This window comes from Saccostrea echinata, unplaced genomic scaffold (assembly GCF_033153115.1).
Source record: "Saccostrea echinata isolate AGI-Se365-2 ecotype Australia unplaced genomic scaffold, CSIRO_AGI_Sech_v1 ptg000054l, whole genome shotgun sequence".
In the NCBI taxonomy this organism is placed as follows: Eukaryota; Metazoa; Mollusca; class Bivalvia; order Ostreida; family Ostreidae; genus Saccostrea; species Saccostrea echinata.
Window position 1 is genome coordinate 5,715,001 of NW_026889803.1, and position 22,825 is coordinate 5,737,825.

The 22,825-nt window shown below is 33.0% G+C and overlaps 1 protein-coding gene across 1 annotated transcript; it reads right to left on the minus strand.

Moving 5' to 3' along the window:
- Positions 1 to 2,057: 2,057 nt before the first annotated feature.
- LOC133205480 (uncharacterized) lies at positions 2,058 to 21,566 on the minus strand. Its single transcript, XM_061341305.1, has 9 exons — positions 21,376 to 21,566; positions 19,416 to 19,503; positions 14,293 to 14,336; positions 14,043 to 14,173; positions 13,281 to 13,358; positions 3,877 to 3,930; positions 2,945 to 3,759; positions 2,733 to 2,842; positions 2,058 to 2,643 (listed from the first exon to the last, which is right to left on the minus strand). The coding sequence occupies exons 1-9, from the start codon at positions 21,516 to 21,518 to the stop codon at positions 2,301 to 2,303; spliced, it is 1,806 nt and encodes a 601-aa protein (XP_061197289.1). The 5' UTR covers positions 21,519 to 21,566; the 3' UTR covers positions 2,058 to 2,300.
- Positions 21,567 to 22,825: the final 1,259 nt, after the last annotated feature.

A 22,825-nucleotide genomic window follows, 5' to 3' on the forward strand; every position in this document is an offset into this window, starting at 1 on the left:
CCAGAACCCCTGACCCTGGGGCCATGAATTTCACAATTTTGGTAGAGGACTCAATGCTTATTACAATGATGCCAACAGTTTGACTGCTTGATGTCCAGGAGTAAAGTAGAAGATTTTTAAAGATTGCATTAATTTTGGTGGTTTTAGCCCCACCCCTCAGGCCCCAGGGGGGCAGGGACCATGAAATTCACAATTTTTGTTCCCCTTCACCAATAGATGCTATATGCCAAATTTAGTTGAAATTGGTTGAGCGGTTTCAGAGAAGAAGCTAAAAATGTTCAAATGTTAACGCACATCGCACGACGCACGCCGACGGACAAAAACGGATAGCAATAGGTCACCTGAGTGACTCAGGTGACCTAAAAGGGGAAATGGTACATTGTACTTCAAGTATTAATTGCAAATGTTATAAAAAATATCGAAAAAATAATTTCTTGTCTGATATAGACTAACAAAGCAGAGGGTAAGTCCATGGGACAGTATGCTTACCTGAGTTGCCTTGATCCTGCTACTCCTTAAAATATTTTTTGTCTATTTTCATTCCCATGTAAAATGTTGACCAATATTATGTCCCCATCCGAGCCCCCAAGGGATCATGACTTAATCAAACTTAAGTCCACTTTACAACAGCTAAAAATCAATATGACTAGGACGTTATTGCTGTAAATGTGAAAAAGATTTCTAAATGTTTTTATTGTACAATGTACATATATATTATATAAAAATCCTTGGGGTGTCTTTTTTAGCCTATCCTAATCCACGTTCATTTTTCGAACAAAATCAACTCCACAGAACATACAACTTTGGAATGTTTGCATATCAGTATGATTTAGCTAGGCTATTGTTTAATTTCTAATCTACGTGGTAATGCTTAATTAATAATATATTATATTATATTTTATATATATATATATATATATATATATATATATATATATATATATATATATATATATATATATAATTAACATTGGTTTTACTGTTCTTTTTAAAGACTTTCCCTTTATATTTTTCTGTTAAATTCTGAACCCCCGTCCATTCCCCCTTCACCCAGAAGCCATTATTTGAGCAAAAGTGAATGTACACTCACTAATAAAGCAATTTAAGTAATTTTAAATTTATCGAATGGCAGTAAATTTACAGTAAATACTGTATACATGCATAATTAACATTGGTTCTTCTTTTTAAAGACTTTCCTCTTATATTTTTCTATTAAAATCTGAACCCCATCCCTTCTTCTTTTCACCCGGGGATCATGATTTGGGCAACTGAATCTATTCTACACTCACTAATAAAGCTGACATATTGTAATTTTAGATTTATCGAATGGCAGTAAATTTAAAATATACCATATGACAAAGTTTTAACACAAACTTTGTCTTTTCTGGTTCAGTGGTTTTTCCAGAAGGATATTTTTAAATTACTTCATCATATTTCTCTATTTCATAATTATCTTCCCTGGAAAGAGTAGCCCGCTCTTAAAAATTTGAATCCCATACAGCCAATGATGACAAGTTTCTTGAAATTGGCCCAGTGGTTCTCGAGGAAATGTTGCCGGAAAATGTGAAAAGTTTACAGACGGCACGCAGCAGACGACGGAAATCAGACAGACCGACGTGGGAAATTCTTTGATTTACCTAAAAGCTTACCCAATATTTTGGCACATATGAGTTAAAAGAAGCTGTGTTGGCAGCAAGGAAATTATATATTTTCTGGTAAAATACATGTACCTGCATTTACAATTTCAACCTTATACATACATGTATATGTATCCCTATAAAAGTTAGAGAGCGGAAAATGAAAATTTCTTACTTTTCATTTTCTTAGTTCAATAGAGATCACTATGTTAAAAATGACAAATCCATGACAAATCGAACTTGACCTGCGTATTCCTATGACGTATCCATATGTCAAATTTGAGTTGAATGTGTGCAATTGTTGCCGAGATAATGAACGGAAAGTCAATGAAGACTGAACAGTATAACACTATATGCCCGGCCATTTTATGGCGGGAGCATAAAAAAATTAAATGATCACGCATAAAGATATTGGTGAGGAATTAATTTATTTGACGACATTTTGGAACATCAAGAACCTGTATGAAAGTTGCCAAAATTAAAAGTTTATTTGATCAATACACGAGCTTCTTAATATTATTACTAGGTAGCCTTTGATAATAAGTGTCCACTTATAAAACAGCCGTTGCATGGAAGTTTTGAATTCTATCAATATAAAGCTACATTTCACCTTTGAAGATTTTAAGTATGCATAATCCATTTAAAAATAAAATCAAGTTAAAATCAACTTTTGATTTTCTTAGTGGGAGACGAGCGGTTGACATCTGAAGCAGCGGCAGCTTCCTCCTCCTCTTTTTCTCGTTTGATATCGGCCCAAATATCGTAATCAGTGACGTCAGAATGCGCGTGGATCCCCGGATTTTGACCTGCCTCCCTGACCATATCTTCGAGAGCTGCAATATTATGTTTGGATAATCTTAAGTAACCACAGGATAACATCTCTTTCGGGTCAAATTTGGTGGCGGAATGTCTGCTCAGTTTTTCCAAAATACCCTCGATATGTTCGAGTCGTTTTCTCTGCATACGACTTTGCGAATGATAGCCATGCTCTTCTTCTGAAGTTTTTCTAGGGAGGATGATATGACAACAAGTTAAAAAAAACATTTCAAAGTAAATACCATTATTTATGTTGTTTGTTATGATAAAGCAGTATACCTGTCTCTGTATATCCGCACTTCTTTCAGAAGTTCTTGGAGATCTTCCATCGCAGACTTGTCCAACATGCTCAGATTTGGCAAGTGTTCAGGAAGGGCCAACTGAGATGGCTATCAAATGAATTCATGTCATTTTACAACAGCGAGAATATTACTTCACTTGATTGACTATTATTGAAGTAAATCATCTTTTCATTACTTCTTAGTTCTTACCCTATCAGTGGAAAGAGATCCTCTCCTTTCTCCAGGAAGTGATCCTCGCTTCTCACCTGGTAAAGACCCCCGTCTTCCCTGACCAGTTGGCATCGTCTGTTTGTGAGCTTCCGCTACAGACTGAATCGCTAATTCATACAAATTTTGTGCTTCCTCCAAATTGTCTTCTTGGGCAATGACCCGGGATTGGCCGCCGAGAGAGGGTCTTCTGTGGTCAGGAAGGCTCTGTCTCCTGCTTTCCCTGGGTGAGTGTTTTTGATGGTCGTGATCATGCTTTGAATCCTTATTTGTCATAAGACCACTCTGTGAATCGTAATGATCCTGTAATACACGACGTACACCGTGATGCTGAGGGTTATGTGGCATAGTGCGTTCATGATGTCCATGTGTTGCATGCGCGATATGATGACCACGATGTTCACGTTCTCCTTGATTATCATGTGATCCAGTGTGTTCAATGTGCACATGTTTTGCACTTGCCCCATGAGGGTGCGCTCCATGTTGATGATGATCGTGGGGATCATGCTTCTTGCGCGCACCTTTAGAATCCTGGTGATGGTCATGTTTATGAGGTTGGGAATCTTTTTTGATATTTTCACGAGGGGAAGGATTATGTTCTCGGAACCCTTGTCTAGATGGATGCTCTTGATTAGATGGTGCAGAATTTTCTTTATTTGAGCTCTCATTGTTTATTCCTTGTTTGGTATTCAAAGGATCGACGTTCTGTTTTGCATTTGGAGAGAGGTAAAGGATACTAGACGTCTTACAATCCTCTTCCGTTAGAACAATGGATGGCATTTGATTGACTGGCAGGGCTATTTTATTTCAGATATTTTAAAAATGTTAATGTATTTATTCTAACTACATTCTTACACAAATGTACGTCATATCAAATATTTGTTGAATTAATACAGATTCAAGAATTTACGTACGATTATCAATTTCCGCACATGTTGCACTTTTATGAGAAATGGACAATTTCCTAACTGCAAGAGAAAGATAAAGTGAAGATAAAACAAAAAGTATTGTAATAATTCAAAAAGAACTCTGGCGATATTATTACTCTAGTTGTTAAACATTGAAAATGCGCGCGCATAATTATTTATGACATTTAAATATCTGAATGTTGAATTTCAATGGAAAGTAATAAGACTCTTCAGTTAAAATAAATGAATTGAGACATGCATGGTAAAAAAAATTCAGGGGTACACTGTAAAAAATAAGTGTTTTAAAAATAAACACCAAATTGCCACAGATAATAAACACTTCAACACGTTTAAAATTTAAACACCTCGTGAAGTGTTTAAGAAATAAACACGTTAGAATGTTTAAAATCTAAACACATAAGGTTTAACATTTAAATACTTCTTCCCATTCTGTTTAAATACTAAACACTTCAAAAACACAAAATGTTTAAAGATTAAACACTGAATAAACACAAATAGTTTACTAAATAAACACCGTACGTGTTTAAAATTTAAACATTTCATGTTTTATTAATAAACATGTTCAACCTAAACACTTAAACACTTAAACATGTTTATTCGATGCAACAGATAATAATCACTTAAACATGTTTATACGTCATTTTTTAAACACTTCAACGTGTTTAATTTACCAAATAAATAAACACTTAAACGTGTGTATAAGTTTTCAACATTTTTATTAGAAACAAACATAAAACAGTACAAAACACACTGTGCTTGATGATGAACATGTACATAAAGCTTAATTACTAAATTATTTAATGTTGAATAGGGACATGTGAACTAGTGGGGGGGGGGGGTGTCTTTGAAATAGGGAAAAATACATACATTATCGCTTAATAAAATGAAATATTTTTCAGGAGTAAAATTTTGAAACATTATTTTAAAATAAGGGCCAGGGTGTCCTTTACATCCTTTTTTTAATAAAATAAAACATACAAATTTATAAATAAATATAATGCAAAAAGGCTAAAAATGTTATTTGTTGTCTGAGTACGGATATATATGTATTACACTAATAAATCCAGTTATACATGTGACAAGTTTACTTTCATTAATATATTAAAGTTTTAACCAATTGAAGAAATTTTCCAATTTTGACGTGTAAAGGACTAATTCGTTAACTTCTTGCAACTACACAAGAGCTGCCGGGGTATCACTCACTTTTCATATAATATTCTAACCGAGTTAAACAGTCTAGCTCCTCTGCTTGTGTGTAAAATCCAGGTTCTTCTGCAATCGATGATGATCTCCAGTTTTCCATTCTCCAAAATTTTATTCACCCTAAGTAGTTCTAGTTCCTTCTTCTTATCAGAGATATCCTGAAAAATAGATAGATGAAATCGAAAAAATATCCACTATGCAAATTCAGAAAATTTTCTGTAAAAGAAAACATTGAAATCGAAAAAAAAATTGTTATTTTTCACGCCAATTTTAATTATATAATAACAAGTTTGGAATAAAAATCTCAATACAAATAAATCATATAAGCGTACAAACTGTGTATACATACACTAAAAAAATTAAAAAAAAATTAAATGTTCATGTACCTGCAGGAGCAGCCCAACAGCAACAATTAAGAGAAGGGGGAGGGGGTTATCCAAGGCATTTTCTATCATGTAAACAACACACTCCCCCCAAAATTTAGTCTCCTTAAATTACAAGTGCGCGGGCTGGGGATGAAAATTATTGTTGGAATTTGCGCGATTATAGTATTGTTGCATGTTGTTAACGCTCATGTGTTGTGTATGGTCAGCAAATAATCATAATAATGCGTGATAGAGAGCATAAATTTTATCAAGGGAAGGTAATTGGATTACATTTACATACCAGGAATCAATGGTGTGTGTGTATGTGTGTGTGTGTGTAGGGAGGGGGGGTGACCCTTTTTCTTTGAATGCCCTTAATTTAAACTCACCTCTCAAGGCTAAGTATGATCTTCGTTTAAAATCCCTTTCCTTTATCAAGTAATGTATACTTCTCAGGATTCACAATAACAGATGAACGTCCCTGCAAATTAATTAGATGTCACAAAGTACTAAAAGCCTACAAATATTTTATCAGTCTACCGCTTCGCATGGCCGCATTGCACTCAGGACGATTAGGCCTACTAACGATAGGAAACAATCCTGCATTTCATAAATGAAAAGCATTATAGATTTTTAATGTATTTAACATTCTTTTTTTTTCAGATTTTATATAAAGAAATGTATAAATACCTCCTGTTTCCTTCTTAGGTATGGTGCTTCTTGTCAGTATATGCGCGATTCTGCATCTTCTGCGTTCAAATGGCATGTTATGACATAATCAATTGCGTCATTTTCTATCATAACGTATTAAACACGGGTGTTTAATTTGCAATTTCTATATAAATACCATGTGTTTAATTTATAAATATATGATGGTTAAGAAATGAACACTCGTGTTAAACACCGGTGATTAAAATATTGATACAATTCTAAAAGTCATCATAATATTTGACTGCCGTCATGAGAAAAGGGCCCTTAAGGTCAAAATTTCACAAATTGACTTTTTGGTTAATTTTCATAGCCTGACTCTTTCTGAATGCAAATTTACATAAATATTTAAAATATCTCACTTTTTCAGTATTTTATGAGCATTTTAGTAAGGCGCTTCAAAACAACGTTGACGTTACTATCTGAAAACGTAATGACGTCGCGTGCGTCAAATTCAGATTCCAATCATTTTTGATTTTTTTTTAAATAATCTTATTCGTTTTGATACATATAAACTTGAGAAAATTATTTTTTTTTCTTTAAAGCAACTCGTATGTAATTCTTCCTAAGGAAAGTCTAGTTCATATATTTTAGAGCAGATCTAGTAATTTCGTAAAAAGGGGGTGGAGGTCTAGACAGGATCTAGAAATGGTTTATATGCAGTCAAAAAAATAACACTTGTTCAATTCCACAAATGGTATTCTTTTTATATTTAATACTCTGGCTCAATTTATAAAATATATAAAGAACTTGTAACATTAGAACATAAAAAAAAACACTTCACAGATGCCCCATAGAGAAAGGAGAGATCCAACCCAAAGAAGACACCGTGCGCAAAACGGGGCATCCCCTCGCAATAAAGCACATTGATCCCGATTTAAAATATATATTATTTTCGAGTATAAGCACGCATTCACTCACATACACACACGCCGCGTTACTTTATTCCCTCTAACTTTGTAACGAGAGGATAACACCCCTATTTTCTGTATCACCGAATAATTCTAATGGGAAATTAATTCCAATACGCCAAGATGTGTAAAATTGTTTTTGTTTTTTGTTTTTTTTTTTGTTTTTTTGTTTTGTTGTTGTTGTTTTTTTTTTAAACATTTAAACCGTTCATAAAAAGTCATAAATAAAGAAAAAAGTTCGTTACTACAAAGCGGATTTTTTTTTAATAACTTTTTTTTTTTGGAAATACTTTCATAAAAAATGTTTAAATAATTAAGTTTCCATTGTCCATACAGTTCAATTACTTCGCCTGTACAGTTATGGAGTAGAAAGATTAAAAAGAGGCACATAGTTATCTCAAAGGATTGTCTTATAAAAGTTTATTCAGTGAAATTTGAACTTTTTGTCAACTTCTTTTTTAAGTAAATCACAGTTAATCAGAAGCATTTATAAATGTACTTTGATCTCTTTTTTTTGGGAGGCACCTGTAGCTTCGACGCTACTGCTGTATCACTTGGACACAAGAATCGTGCATCATTTCTTGAAAAGGGCCGTTACTGTTATCTCAATAAGAAACATTATTGAATTTTTTCCTGTAAAAAAGATTCCTAATGAATTGGCAAAGTTCTCGCCATCATATTGCCAGATACTAATTCTCACTTGCTGGACATACAAATATAGCCGGCAGCTGTTCCGTGTCATTTTTAAGTTTATTAAAGCTCGACATTTCAATCCTAGAAAAAATGAAATTCCTAGTAATATTGCGCTTCATGTGAAATAATATCCTTCTGGATTCCTGAAATTGATAAAATCTCGTCAGATATTAACAACTTATGTTATTGCAAGTCAATAATTACAACGATTGTCTGGTTCCCAACTCAGATTTACGGAAAGTTCTTTAAAAACATTGTAAAGTTTGTTCAAAGAAATGGTTGTACTGCCCATGGCTCTTTTTTATATATGCACACTAAACGGAGCTGAACTTTTCTGTGGGAATTGAAGTACAGTTGCATTACAATTTTGACAAAATCTATTTGAAATTGAAACTGAATATCTTGCGAGACTTGAATATATTTTTACGCAATTAAGGCCATTTATTCATCTTCCTCAGTGACATCAGCTATATCCTGACACCTAAGCTTTTCATATTTTAAACTCTACCGGTCCGCACTAACTTGACTCTCTTCACAGGCGACTAAGTATCTGCTTTCGTCCTGAAAGCTAAAGGTAAATAGGCAAACCATTTTTCCTAGTTATTGGATTTTTTTGTCTTTAAAAGCAGAAAGGTGTGTGTGTTTGATTTTAAAATCATTTTCCTTAAAGTCCTATACAGGTATAAACTTCAGTATCCCGGCATCAACAGAACTTCAGAAAATGTCAAAATATCCGGGGTATCGAGATATCAGAGTTGAGACTCGACGTCCAAGATTTCAATGCGAAACGTGACCAATTTATTACATACATGAATTCTATATAGTCGGTACAAAAAAATTTCTTCCTTACATATTTCACGGTCATCAAAGTTTTACATGAACCTCCGTTTTTTTCCCGTTCTAAACATCACCAGTGCTTTTATGTTTGAAGTTCATATTTCTCAAAATGTAGATTTCTTGATTGTCTTTGTTGTCGTGCGATTGGTGTTAATGTGGTTGATGACATCTGAATATGACACTCATATCCACTTGTTACTAGTACTTTTCCTCTATCAGTGATTTATTCTCAAAAGATGTCGCCAATTCAACATTTATCAGAAGTTTGTAATTTCTTTACAACTTAATCTATTGTTTAATCTGTTGTTTCCTCTGTATGTTTCATAAATACTTTCAATCATAATATCACTGGCGATGGAATTGTTATTATCTTCAACATTGAGTATATACATGTAATGCTGCTAGAAAAAGTCCACGTATTACCTGTTGTTAATTTAAAACATATTGTTGCAGTTCAATTTCAAGCCGGCTTTTATCGGAACAATTTAAGAAAATTGATAAAATAGTAATTGTTATCAGAGACTACTTTTTAATGTATTTGTTTGATTATTGCAAAATTGTTTTTTAAGCAAATTTTTCGTGGCACCCACTTCCTCCGTTTTTTCCTTAGCATATTCTCTTGCTCCTTATTTGTTTTAGTAGGAGATTCGAATCTCCTATGTTACCGGTATCTGTATCCAAAGAAAGATGGGTTCACTTTTTTAATTTGAAATTTTACCGGTTGCCTTTTCATTCAGAGATTTTTTTGACTTGTCAATTACCCCCCCCCCCCCCACACACACACACACACACACAGAAATCGGCGCTTCACACTGAGCTGGTCTAACTGTGCATATCAATATGTTTAACTATGGATTAAAATTAAAATGACTAAATACATTTTATATGAAGGTATTTTTCAGAATAAAGAAACACTTATAAAAAACGCATATTATTGAATTGATTTCTCTCTCTCCCATTCTCTTTGAAAAAACATAAACGTTTATGTAGAATACTTTTTTAATATTAAGTCTACTTAATATGAGTCAAATTTAAGCATTTGCAAATTGCTCAGAAAACAAATATACAGCATCTTTAGTTGTGCGTAATGTACAGACATCGCTATAAATCGCTCTACGTAACAATGTGTTCAATGTTGCGTTGAGATTAATTATGTGATATCAAGTTAAATACTTAAACAGAATTATGAATGAATGCATGTACTAAATAATAACAATACAATTTATCAAAAATGTCCGTATCAAATTTCATATTATTTGACTGGGGGATGTGATACGCTTGGAAATCCAATTTTATTTCTTGTTCACGACGCAGTCAACAAAAAATACTTCCGTGTTTTCAATACTGCAACTTTGACGTCGTTTTCTGTGCATTGTGACGTCAAAAGATAAGGGCCCTTTTCTCATGACGGCAGTCATTTGTTTCTTTTCCCCTTTAACAGTTTATGAAAATTATGAATTTTTGGCACAAAACTACGGTAAATTAATGTTAATTGTAATTGCCTTTGGTATGATCTAAAGTCAACAGATTGCCTGGCTATTCGTATTTTTTTCTGTGTCGAAAAATATCTACTATTATGTACGGAATTACTTCATAAATTAAGAAATTATACAAATGGCAAATGCACACAGCAATACTGAGAAGCAACACCTAATTTATTTTTTGATTTGATACATATGAACTTTACGGTTTAAGATGGATGATTAAACACCATACTAATTGAACACCAGTTTAAATAGCAGTGTTTATTTATAAAACGCTAATGTTTTGTATTTAAACCCACTATGTTTAATTGTAAAACACGACTGTTTAAAAATTAAACACAAGTTAAACATCATTTTTTACAGTGTAGGACTTCCTTCTAAATTAGAGACATCTTATTTTCAGTACCAGATAAATAAAAAATCAAACACAGAAAATACGATTATGTTGATTAAAACTGTCTAAATGTTTCAATAGAATTGGAGAAAATATAGAGCTGGACATCTACTGCAGCCTTAAATTTTTCAACATCATTCATAAAAATAAATAATTTTTTTTTATAGGTTTATGGATCCTATTGTTATGTCTATTTGATCCATCTCATTGAATTTTAAAAAATGAAAAGAAGTACATTTAAAATATTTTAAAATCTTATCTCTGGTAACCATGAAAACATCATCCATTGAAACCAAAAATCGATGCAAAAGTATATATGAGGGTTCTGATACTAGTATTTGGTACAGCAAATCTGGAAGCAGTAGTCATAAAAATCCAAAACCGACATGCAAAGTTACTTATCTTGAGTTAGTAAACAGTTTTTAAGTATTCTTGAAAGAAGAATAACCTTTGAAGTGGGAGCATTTGAAATTAAATGAAAGAAAAAGTCAGCAAGCTCACATACCCCACGCTCCCCCAAAACTCGACAATGCAACACATAATGAATGGCACAGTGCATTTTAAATACACAGTATAATTCAAAAAGGGGAATTACTTGCAAAAAATCATCACATCAAAACTTCTTGCATATAAGGACATTCAAATCTTTGTATGTTACAAATTGAATTGGGCTGAAGTTTCTAGATAAATAATGGAATCAAAATTTCTTGGTAATATACAAATCTAGACATTATGTCTGAAATACCTACAAAGTTTCTGGAAATTCAGTGCAGGAGTTATGCTGACAAACTGTTATTTAAATTCCTCAGTGATTTCGATTTGTTAATGAGTGTAAGTCCATGTCCAACACATGACAATTTACACATTTAAATAATTGATGGAAACAAAATTACGATGTAGTCATATGAATTTGTTTATATACTGTACTTATGAAATTATTTAAGGCAAAGCACCAATTTGAGGGGGAGGGGGGGGGGAGAGAGAGAGAGAGAGAGAGAGAGAGAGAGAGAACTCTCCAAGATTGTGTGTGTGTGAGGGTGTGTGTGTGTGTTTAATAATTTATATTTTTATCTCAAAATCAATAGGAGTCTTTTAAGGTCATGAAATATTTCACATAAAATTTCATTACAAAAGCTGATTCCAGTGGATTTCCTTACTATCTAGCTGGAAAGTTTCTTCAATAATAGGCAAAACTCTGAAGGCAAAAATAATTGAATCAGAGTTTCTTGGTAATATGCACATCTTCACACTGTGTACTAAATATCTGCAAAGTTTAACAAAATTCTGTGCAGCGGTTTAAGAGGAGTTGCACTAACAAACTGTTCATCTCTATAATCAAGATACAGCCAAAAATCTAAGTTAAAAAGTGCCGAAATTCCCAGAAAAATAATGGAATCAGAATTTCCTGATAATATGCACATCTACACATTGTGTCCTAAATATCTGCAAAGTTTGACGAAATTCTGTGCAGCGGTTTAAGAGGAATTGCACTGACAAACTGTTCATCTCTATATTGAAGATATGGCCAAAAATCTAAGTTGAAAAGTGCTGAAATTCCAAGAAAAATAATGGAATCGGAATTTCCTGGTAATATGCACATCTACACATTGTGTCCTAAATAACTGCAAAGTTTGACGAAATTCTGTGCAGCGGTTGAAGAGGAATTGCGCTGACAAACTGGTCATCTCTATATTGAAGATATTGCCAAAAATCTAAGTTGAAAAGTGCCGAAATTCCCCCAAAAATAAAAGAATCGGAATTTCCTGGTAATATGCACATCTACACATTGTGTCCTAAATGTCTGCAAAGTTTGACGAAATTCTGTGCAGCAGTTTATGCGGAGTTGCGCTGACAAAAAACAGGACTGACGGACTGACTGACTGACACACTGACTGACTGACTGACTGACGGACGGGTCAAAAACATTATACCACACGCAACTTGATGCGTGGGGTATAAAAATAGTTACAAATGAACAGACAGAAAGACGGGCACAGAACGGACAAATAACCATTGCATAAGGTCTTCTGATGACCAGTTAGGCTTAACCACAAAAAGGAAATGTGACACAGAATCAATATTTCACTACATGTATTAAGTATTGTTTCGATTGTCATTCTTTTGGCACAAATATCATATGGTTAAGTAGGAAATATTTTGACCACTATGACGTCGTATTTTGAATGTTTATCTGGCCTCTCAAAAAAGAGAACTATTGGGTTAACGTGTTTTCACTGATACTTTGAGGGTTTTTTTTTTTTTTTTTTTTTTTTTTTTTTTTTTTTTTTTTTTGATATTGTTGAAGAATAACGAGATAATAAAAGCCTTCTTAAAGAAATAATGTATTCATTGACATTTCTCCCGAATGATAGGACTTGGTCTGGTGCGGTATGTACAGCAAACATCCACAGTTTGACGTAAGTGTAAGCAAGCAGCCGCCTTCTGGAAGTCCAGATTTTCGATGAAATTGTTATCTTATCTAGACTTAATTCATGTTTTCTTTCCCAAAGTTTTGGCATGTATCAAATACACTATATCTTTTGTTGAGTGATAAAATATCATCTAATATCATAAAATTAAGGGATCTACTTGAAGGAGAATTATGATGCTTAATTACACCAAATTCTTTAAATCTCAGAGCACATGCAGTTCTAAACAGCGGAATTATGGAATGTACATGTAAATATATCCACAGTCATTTTCGTACCTTTTGACTTCATTTCTTCAACACTCAAAAATTGACTTTAGTACATTTTTATTTTATTGCAATTAGTGAAGAATATAACAAACTTACTGGGGCCTGGTAAGGACAAAGAGTTGCTGCGCTGTCGTCCGTTGTAATGGTGTTCGTGACTGTGATCTGATACCTTCGCTGATCAAACAAGAACAATATAAATTCAATATACATGTACATAACTAGGACTATTTTGTGCTATTCTACAAAGTTTGATGACTTGTTTAAGGACAGATGAAACACACAAAAAAAAATAGATGCCTGGATGGGTATATATTTTTGGGCCTATTTTTGTTGTAAATGATGCAAATAATAAATTTCTAAAATAAGAAATTGTAAACCTTCTATGGTGTTCAACATTCTACCTTTCTGCAACCATCTATATTAATCTATACATATTTTTGTCACTTCAAATCCCATTATTGTAAAACTTCGAATGAAAAACTAAAAAACTATGCGGTTAAACTTGATCATTTTACTTATATAAACAGGGCTCTGTTATTATTATTATTATACATGTATGTACAAAGCCATAATAGTCTATTGACTCAAGTTGTTATTTTCAAATTTTTTGATAAAAGTTTGTTTATATCATCTGTCCTTAAATGTAAAGATCTTTTTTCCAGGAAAAGAATCCCTCTTGTAAATGTTTATTTTAAGCAATGTGGCTCTCTGTGTGTATTGAGTACGATAATTGTATTATTCCATTCACTGTTTGCTAGGAAAAAAAAAACTTATGTAGCTACGATAGTCTATTATTGAAAAAATCGAGAGACGGCGAGATTAATATTAAAAAAATATGAACATTAGAATTACATGTACCCTGGTCGGTGGACCTCCGTGATGAGGTGCGTTTGAGGTCCACGGAAGTGGCCCCGGCTTCCTGTAACTGACGACGACTGCGCGATTGAACTTTGACCTCATACCCACTCAGAGGGCGACTGCTGCTTCGGCTGTAAATGGAAAAATCAAAATGGGCAATATTTTTGTGCCTTTAATAGTTTTTGAATCTGTTACTTAATCATCTTACTATTTAAACTTTTGGGGTTGATTTAAAAAACATAAAAATTACCTGTGTGCTCTTTCCCTTTCATCCATGCTAGATATTGGAGGAGTCTAAATTTAAAAAATATATAATAATGAAATACAAATAAAACTATCATACGAATAGTAATCTAACAATTTCATTTTTTTTATGTGCATGTTATTAGGTACCAGATAACATTCATGGTCATGCCTGGAATTATTTATTATATAAACTTTTAAAATTAACACCTTTGACACAGCTTGTATTGCAATAGATTCTCTGTCAAGACTGAAACTATATTGGTCTGGATTTATAGCAGTGACTTATGCGCAATTTTGTTTAGTTTATGGATTCCTTTGAAGGAATTAAGAGCTATTCTCTGTAATGACTTGAACTTTTATATAGGAGCTGTGGCACGCATAGTATCAGAATTTCTCCAAACTCTCTATAATAAAAGTCTTTGATACCGTAAACTCAAATCAGGCAAAAATTGGTTGCTACGTGTCATGGTTACCATAGCAACATGTCCTAAAATTTGAAAAATGGCATTTTTCAACATCTTCAGAGTCCCACAGTTAACGTTTGCAGCAAAGCAAACAAGTGGCAATGACTGTTTCTGAAAGTTGAAGGCCTGGTGTCTTAAATGCATGATAAACATGTTTGGTAAATCATCTATAACATACGTTACTATGGAAACAAAGTATTCAAAAGTAATAATTTTGTTCATTTAACTTTATAAAGTCAAACAATTAAGAATAAAAACAATTATAGGTTGAAATGGAAGCAAATAATAGAGAAAAGATCCTTGTAACATATACCAAGGACAAAATATGATATTTCTTATAGGTTGCCAATGGTTGCCATGGTTTTAATACCACGAAGGGATTTTAAATTTACTCTCTTAGTGTTTTAATCTTATCCTATCTTTTTAAAAAGCATATTTCTATATAACTGATGATCAATTTTTAAAGGTCTTGGTGTGACCCTAATTTTCACATTTCAAAAAATTCAATTTCAATTCTTTAAATAGTGCGTTGCTATGGAAATAAGGCGAAAAAGCATGCATAAAAATCTGAAAAATACTCTTTTTCCTTGGATACGTACCGTTCTATGTAGATTCCCAAAACTTTAATGATTGATATATGTGAGCAACTAACATGACTTTCAATTTTGACTATCACCCAATCTCTAACTGGATGCAAAAACCTGGCACATAGGGTCTAATATTGACAAAAAATAAACAAAATCGAACATTTTCTCTTCTTGGTAACCATAGCAACAGTGTTGTATTTTTCAACAACCTTCATCAATATATGATATTCAACTTTAGTTCTACGAGATAAGTACTATTCAAGGTGATTCAAATAATGTGTTTCTTGATTAAAAGGTTAGTAAATTCCTAAAGCAGCAAAAAATATCACTTTAAACAACTAGTACGTTGTTTCCATGGTTACACTGCAAAGTAACAATTAATCTCAATTTTTCTTATGTTGTCGGTGTTGCAAGGTCCTAAGGATGCATATGTGCCAGCCATGAATTTTATTGTTTTTCCTCACGATAGTAGTATTAACCCAATCATAGTATCAGATTTGGCATGGTGACACTGTGTTACCATGGCAACCATGAAAGTTATTTTTAGAATAATATTGCCAATACCTAATTACATGAGGTCAAATATTTTTCATTGTTTTTCTTACGTTGTTGATTGAGTTTGATCATGTAACATCTATCATTTGTGACTACAGAGCGTTTTTCAGCATTTTTCAGCATCTGAAATGTATTCCAAATGTACCCATGGTTACCACTTACTTAGAGATAAATTCTAAATAGTTTCTTTATAGCATAAGTGGCAACAAGGTGTCATGTTTTTGGGAGAATGGTTTGTTTGTTTTTCTTAGTCTTTACTAAGGCTTAATAAAGATTTAAAGTCGCTGAAAATCTTAATTTTTTTCACCTTTTCTGGCTGTTACCATGGCAACCAAGACACATAGCAACGACATTTTATTTGATATATGTTTCTGGTGTCAAGTTGTAATAATGGGCAAAGTTTCATCAAAATCGGTGACCATGCGTGGCAAAGAAGTTTAAGTGGTTACAGAGAATCGCTATTAAAATGGATTTGATAAGTAACAATACTTCACTAAAATAAAACAAAACTGCTTCGAGTATAAAGCATTGTTGTGCAGCAAAACAGTCTCAGATTCCAATAAGCATTTTGATCTAGGTGGTTAGGACAGCCACCCAATTTAACATGTCATGTTATTAATATTAATTAGTTTATAAAAATATTTTAAGGATAGACAGATTTCTATTTAACAAAAAAAAGGACAATTATACACTGTACTTCAAGAATTAATTGCAAATGTTATTAAAAAAAATATCGAAAAAAATAATTTCTCTTCTGATATATAGACTAACAAAGCTGAATACATGCCCATGGGACAGTATGCTTACCTGAGTTGCCTTGATCCTGCTACTCTTTAAAAGATTTTTTAAAAGAATTTTTTTCTTTTTGCAGTCCCATGTAAAATTTTGACACATATTTTGTCCCCATCCGAGCCCCCAAGGGACCATGACTTAATCAAACTTAAATCCACTCTACAATAGCTAAATACCACTGTGATTATGACGTTAGTGCTGTTCAAGTGAAAAAGATTTTTGAAATTTTTTTCCTGTATATCCTTGTAGTCCTATTTTAGCCCATTCTAATCCAGGTTCCATTTTTTGAACAAAATCGACTCCACTGACATACAACTTTGGAATGTTTGCATATTAGTACGATTTAGCTAGGCTATTATTCCATTTCTTATCTCCGTGGTAATGCTTAATTATATTAATAACATATACATGTACAATTAACATTGGTTTTACTGTTCTTTTTAAAGACTTTTCCTTTACATTTTTCTGTTAAATTCTGACACCCCCATCCCTTCCCCCTTTCACCCAGAAGCCATGATTTGGGCAAAACTGAATCTAAACTGAATCAATCTGTCATATTGTAATTTTAAATCTATCGAATGACAGTAAATTCAAAATTTACAATATGACAAAGCTTCCACACAGAATTTGTCTTTTCTAGTTCAGTGGTTTTCCACAAGGATATTTTTAAATGGCTTCATCATATTGTTCTATTTCATAATTATCTTCCCTGGAAAGAGTGTCTGGTTCTTAAAAATTTGAATCCCAAAAAAGCCAATGATGGCAAGTTTCTTAAAATTGCATGGCCCAGTGGTTGCCAGAAAATGTGAAAAGTTTACAGACGACACGCAACAGGCGGACAGATCGACGTAGGAAATTCTTTGAATTACGTAAAAGCTTACCTGATTTTTTGGCACAAATGACTTAAAAGAAGCTGTGTTGGCAGCAAGGAAATTATATATATTTTTTTCTTATTACAAGGGTTGTTCAAAAAATAATGCAATATACAGTATATCATAAATTTAGAAGTATTTCATTTTATTTTTTCACAGTTGAATAGTTCTATTAAAGAGCTTCTTATCACAGAACCCCCCATGATTTGTCATATTGTCCTCGCAAAGAAATTCACTTTCAAAGTAAGCATGGTCACTACACTGAGCTGAAAACTTTTTAAAGATGATCTCTGCCAAGAAGATGAAAATGGAAGCGTATGTGAAAAATGTGCTTCTTTACATAAATCGCTGAAGAACTCAAATTAAGGATCTGGAAAGAATAGTCTTTAAAGTCGTATATTTTCAGATGGATTAAGAAATTCAAAAGTAAAGAGGAGAGTTAAAATATAATGGTCAAATTGGTCGATTGAAATCTGAAGGGACACCAAAAATATCGATGCTGTGTGCACCATGATATCTGAAAATGTCAGATTTAATCTGAAAGACTTTGTTAGGACACTAAAACATTTCATCATCACAGCATTTTATAAAATTTCGACAAAGGAAATGAATATAATAATATTTCTATCACAGGCCCGTAGCAACGGTTTCAAAAAAAGGGGGGTGCAACTTCCCCAAAAATCCGACAAGCAACAACAACAAAAAAAAAATAAACTAACCAAATGTGTGTGTGGGGGGGGGGGGGGAACTTCCCAAAATTATCTGACAAGCAAAAAAAAAAGCTAATTTACTGTCCAAATCCTGAAATTTGCCTGTGCTCGACCTTTCAACATCAAAAAGTGGGGGGGGGGGGGGGGCAGCATCTAAAGGAGAATTTACTATAGCAATATACTCACAAAAAAGTGGCCTGTGCCCCCCCCCCCCCCCCGTGTTCTACGGGCCTGTATCAGAGAGGTGCCTGAATTTCTTACAAAAGAGAAAACAGGCTTAAATGTGCCAATGATCTATTTAAACACAAATATTTTAACAAAATAGAAGTTTTGATAAACTTGCGTGATGAATGACGAAACACGGGTGCACTTTTTATAGCCGAAAAGGAAGATCAATAATAAAATGTGGAATCTAGTCTTATTATTGTAAAGAGAAACAAAGACTCCAAACTCGTTTTTCTAGTTTTTATATTTTTTTTTTCAAGAGGTCCAGTAAAACATGTAAATAGACATCAATAGTAACTTTTATGCTCAAATTGCACTAAGGAAAGTTAAAGCAATATGAGATGCATTTTTGAGAATTTTATTTTGCTGTTAAAATGTGCTGTTATAAATCTGTATGTAATTTAAACCTTTCTGATCAATTAGACTAAACGAAGTATTTTTTTCAGAAGAAAGATTTCTGTGCAATGGAATGTATAGTATTATATAAGAAATCAATATTGTACAGGATGACAATAATACAATTTTGCTTCAATCAAAGCTTATAAATAGTTCTTCCATCACAAATATTAACAACAGAAGTTTTTAAACGTTCTTTTTTCTGACACTGAAATAGTTAATTACAGTATTGACTAAAAATTTTCCAAAGTTGCAGCTCATATTGCTTTAAACGGATTTTCTGCAAAAGTAGTCCAAATACCGGTCCCCAGGGTAATTTACTAATTTTCCTTTACCTGACAATGCTGCTGCAAACAGGCATAAAGAAATATACGAAATTTTTAAGAAAAGAAAGTTTACAGAGCTATGCCAACCCCCATATTCGCTAGATGGATTGAAAATATCAAGAATATTTATTACATACTTTTCTTATTTCTAGATGACCTTTTGCATCATTTTTTGAACGACACTCGTATATCATACGTACGCCTCGATGAATTTCGTGTTCTTTGTAGATTTTTTTCTTGTCGTGCTCGAGTTTTTCTAAGCACTTTCTCATCCTCTCTTGGTCCTTCCTGCAAATACCAAATACACAAAACTATTGACTGATATACGATCACTTTGACAGCAAAGTGAATTTTTAATACAGACCCTATAACGTGCTAAGTAGTAATACACCACTTGCATGGACCAGTACGGTTCGTTTTGTGAACGGTACGGTACGCTTTGTGAACGATACAGTTCGCTTTGTGCACGGTACGGTTCGTTTTGTGAACGATACAGTTCGCTTTGTGCACGGTACGGTTCGCTTTGTGCACGGTACGATACGCTTCTTGCACGGAATGGTTCGTTTAATTTGTGAACTGTACGCTTTGGTGAAGGATAAGTTAAGGAGGTTGGGGGGTCAACAAATTAACCACAAATTAACCACCAGATTTAACTTAATTTTTTAGATATGATATCTTAAGCTGTCAACTATCATTTGGCAAAGAAAAATTTCAAAAATTTAGTTTTAAAATTTGATCATTTTCTATATCTTTACATGGAGCTCTTCTTCTAAAGGAGATCAATATAGTCTAAAAATGGCCACAACCCCCCAGCCTCTTTAAGTCTAGTCATCGCGGATGAGAGAAACAAATCGGTATTACACATGTGTGTACTTTGCTTATGGGGACCTATTAGTATATAGAGAGCACTATATAGCAAGTTTGTATCATTACCGAATTCCTTTGATCCCAGGTAAGAAATGAATAGGATTAATTAATATATTTTAATGCTTCGCCTTGAGTATGGCTGGGGCATGTGGTTTTGTCATGTCCTTCTGTCAACCTTTGAGTTTAGCTCAGTATCAAAGAAACTATTAAAGATATTTTTTTCAAATTTCACTCATATTAGTGAGACAAAGTCATCTGAATCAAAAAATTTTGTTCTTGTTATTTCTTATGACCTTGACCTCACTTTTCTTCAATTTGCGTTTAGCTCAGTTTCAAAAAACTATTCAATATATTTGTATCAAAACTCATTCAGTGATAATTAACATTGATGAGAACTATTCATTCTTACATTGAGCTTCATCATGACTTGAACTCTATATTCTCCAAATTGCGTTTAGCTCGGTTTCAAAGATTAAGAAACCAAGATATTTTTATCAAAACTCATACCATGACACATATTGATGAGACAATTCAATTTAATCTTCATTGTGACCTTGTCCCTACTATTCCTCATTTTGCAATAATTTTAGTTTCAAAGAAACTTATCAAGATATTTTTATCAAAACCTGTGGATAGATATATATTGATGAGAACTATTCAAATGCGTAAAAAGTATTTGACCTTAACCTTCCCTATGACCTTGACCTCATTTTGCAGGAAATCTTAATTCAATTTTTCTTTTACAAAGATACATATTGATAAAAGCAATTCAACTGTGCCATGGTTTTTTTTTACCTTGACCTTGGCATCCTTTTCTATCATTTTGCAGTTCCTTGCTTTTTTTTCTCATCAAACTTGATATACTGACACAAACTGGTAAACGCAATCCAACCGTGCCATAATTCTCTGAGAGCCTTTTAACTATATCTTTTTAAGATATCGTGTACATAAATCTGCTACGTATGAGAGAGTGGACTTAAAACAGACCGAGACTCCAGTTGGTGTTAGATTACTAAGATGAATCAACACCAGTCTACATATTATGCTACAAAAGATACTAAACTATAATAAAGGTAAAGTTAGAGGTTCTATGAAATATTATATGGAGAGAAAATGATCCTTCTTTCACCGTATTTTACTATAAATTAGGCCTAGCCCAGACCAAAGAAGTAAGGGTTTTTCATGTCCTATGGACATACAGTCATACAAGTATTTCTAGTAATGGCTATCTCTTCAATCACTATGTCCACCTAAACCAAATATTTTATAATTTATATTAGAGTTAGTCCTCACCCCATTTCCCGGGAGCACACAATCTCCCCCTTGTCAATCAGCTTATGTTCTTTTACCAGCTGAGCTTGGATGGCATGACTTTGACATTTTTTGGATTTCCGACTGTGTGAGCTGGTAAATCCTTCTGGCACAATATTATCCATTTACCTAGCCTGAAAGTCACGGTTAATTACTATTTTTGCCTTGCATTAGACGATTTCCATTGTGTATTTTACCTAACAATACTGTGTTTATGACGTCACAAATTGTGATGTCATTGTTATAAAATGTTGATCCCGATTTTAAAAACTAAAAATTTTAAAAATGAATATTACCTTGAACAATTAAGCTTTATTACGAGAAAAGAGAGTAGTGGCTGTTCTGGCGATTTACAAAGTGTAATAACCGCTCGATTTCATTCAGTACGAAACTCAGATCAAAATTTAGGAACGAGGTCAAACTGGATTTCTTCACACCACACATATAGCTCTATTATGTTCATAACCTTTGCTATCCTTCCTGGACGGCTCTTTCCGTGACTCTACTTGAGCCGCTCAAGTAGGAATGCGAACAAAGCTCTTTATGCTATTTGTTTTCTCGAATTAATGAAGCATGATTATATATGTTGTAAGCCCCTTTCTTATATTTTGTGAGTAGTACAATTAGAGACTTGAGGTTGATGTGGTGTAAAAAAAGAAAAATAAAATTTGTGATTGCTGAATAAAATCTTATCATTTCAGCTTAAAGTGGTCATTTACTATTAATATGTTTTTGTTTTTGTTTTCAACTACTAAAAATAAATAAAGTGTCCGGCCCCTAAATACGATTATTTTGATCTTTCTCATTTTATAATGTAAGATTAATTAATTTATTTGATGAATCCACATGTATATTTCATATGTAATAAATCAATATTTAAATACTATTTAATCTTTTATGATCACCTAAGTAGAACAGATAGTACCTGGACTAATTATCATTGCGCGTTTCGCAAAAAGGGGAGGGGGGTTCCAAGGTCATTTTTAGTTATTTTTTACTTACTTAGTTTTTAGTAACTTAACTATGTATTTTAATAACTTTGAAAATTCCACGGGGGGGGAGGGGTCCCTCTAGATCCGTGCATATGAATATGTCATATTACATCTGACTTCAGCAGAGTCATTAAAGTCATATATGACGTATTTTTTATAAGTTCAGACTAACTATAAAATTAAAAAGATCTTTCCATTTTTTTATTACTTTATATAAAGATAGGACTTTCCTGTAAATTACACAATTTAAATCAATCACGTTTCAAAGATATTAGAAATTTAAAACAATAACTGATTTATTTACCGACTCCGCATTTAAATAACAGACACACTTTAAAATCAATTTAACTATAGAAACATGAGATTATTCAAGATCAAACTCGGTGAAATTTTTAATTTGAACGTAAATAACATATATCATGTTTATCTACACTCAATCT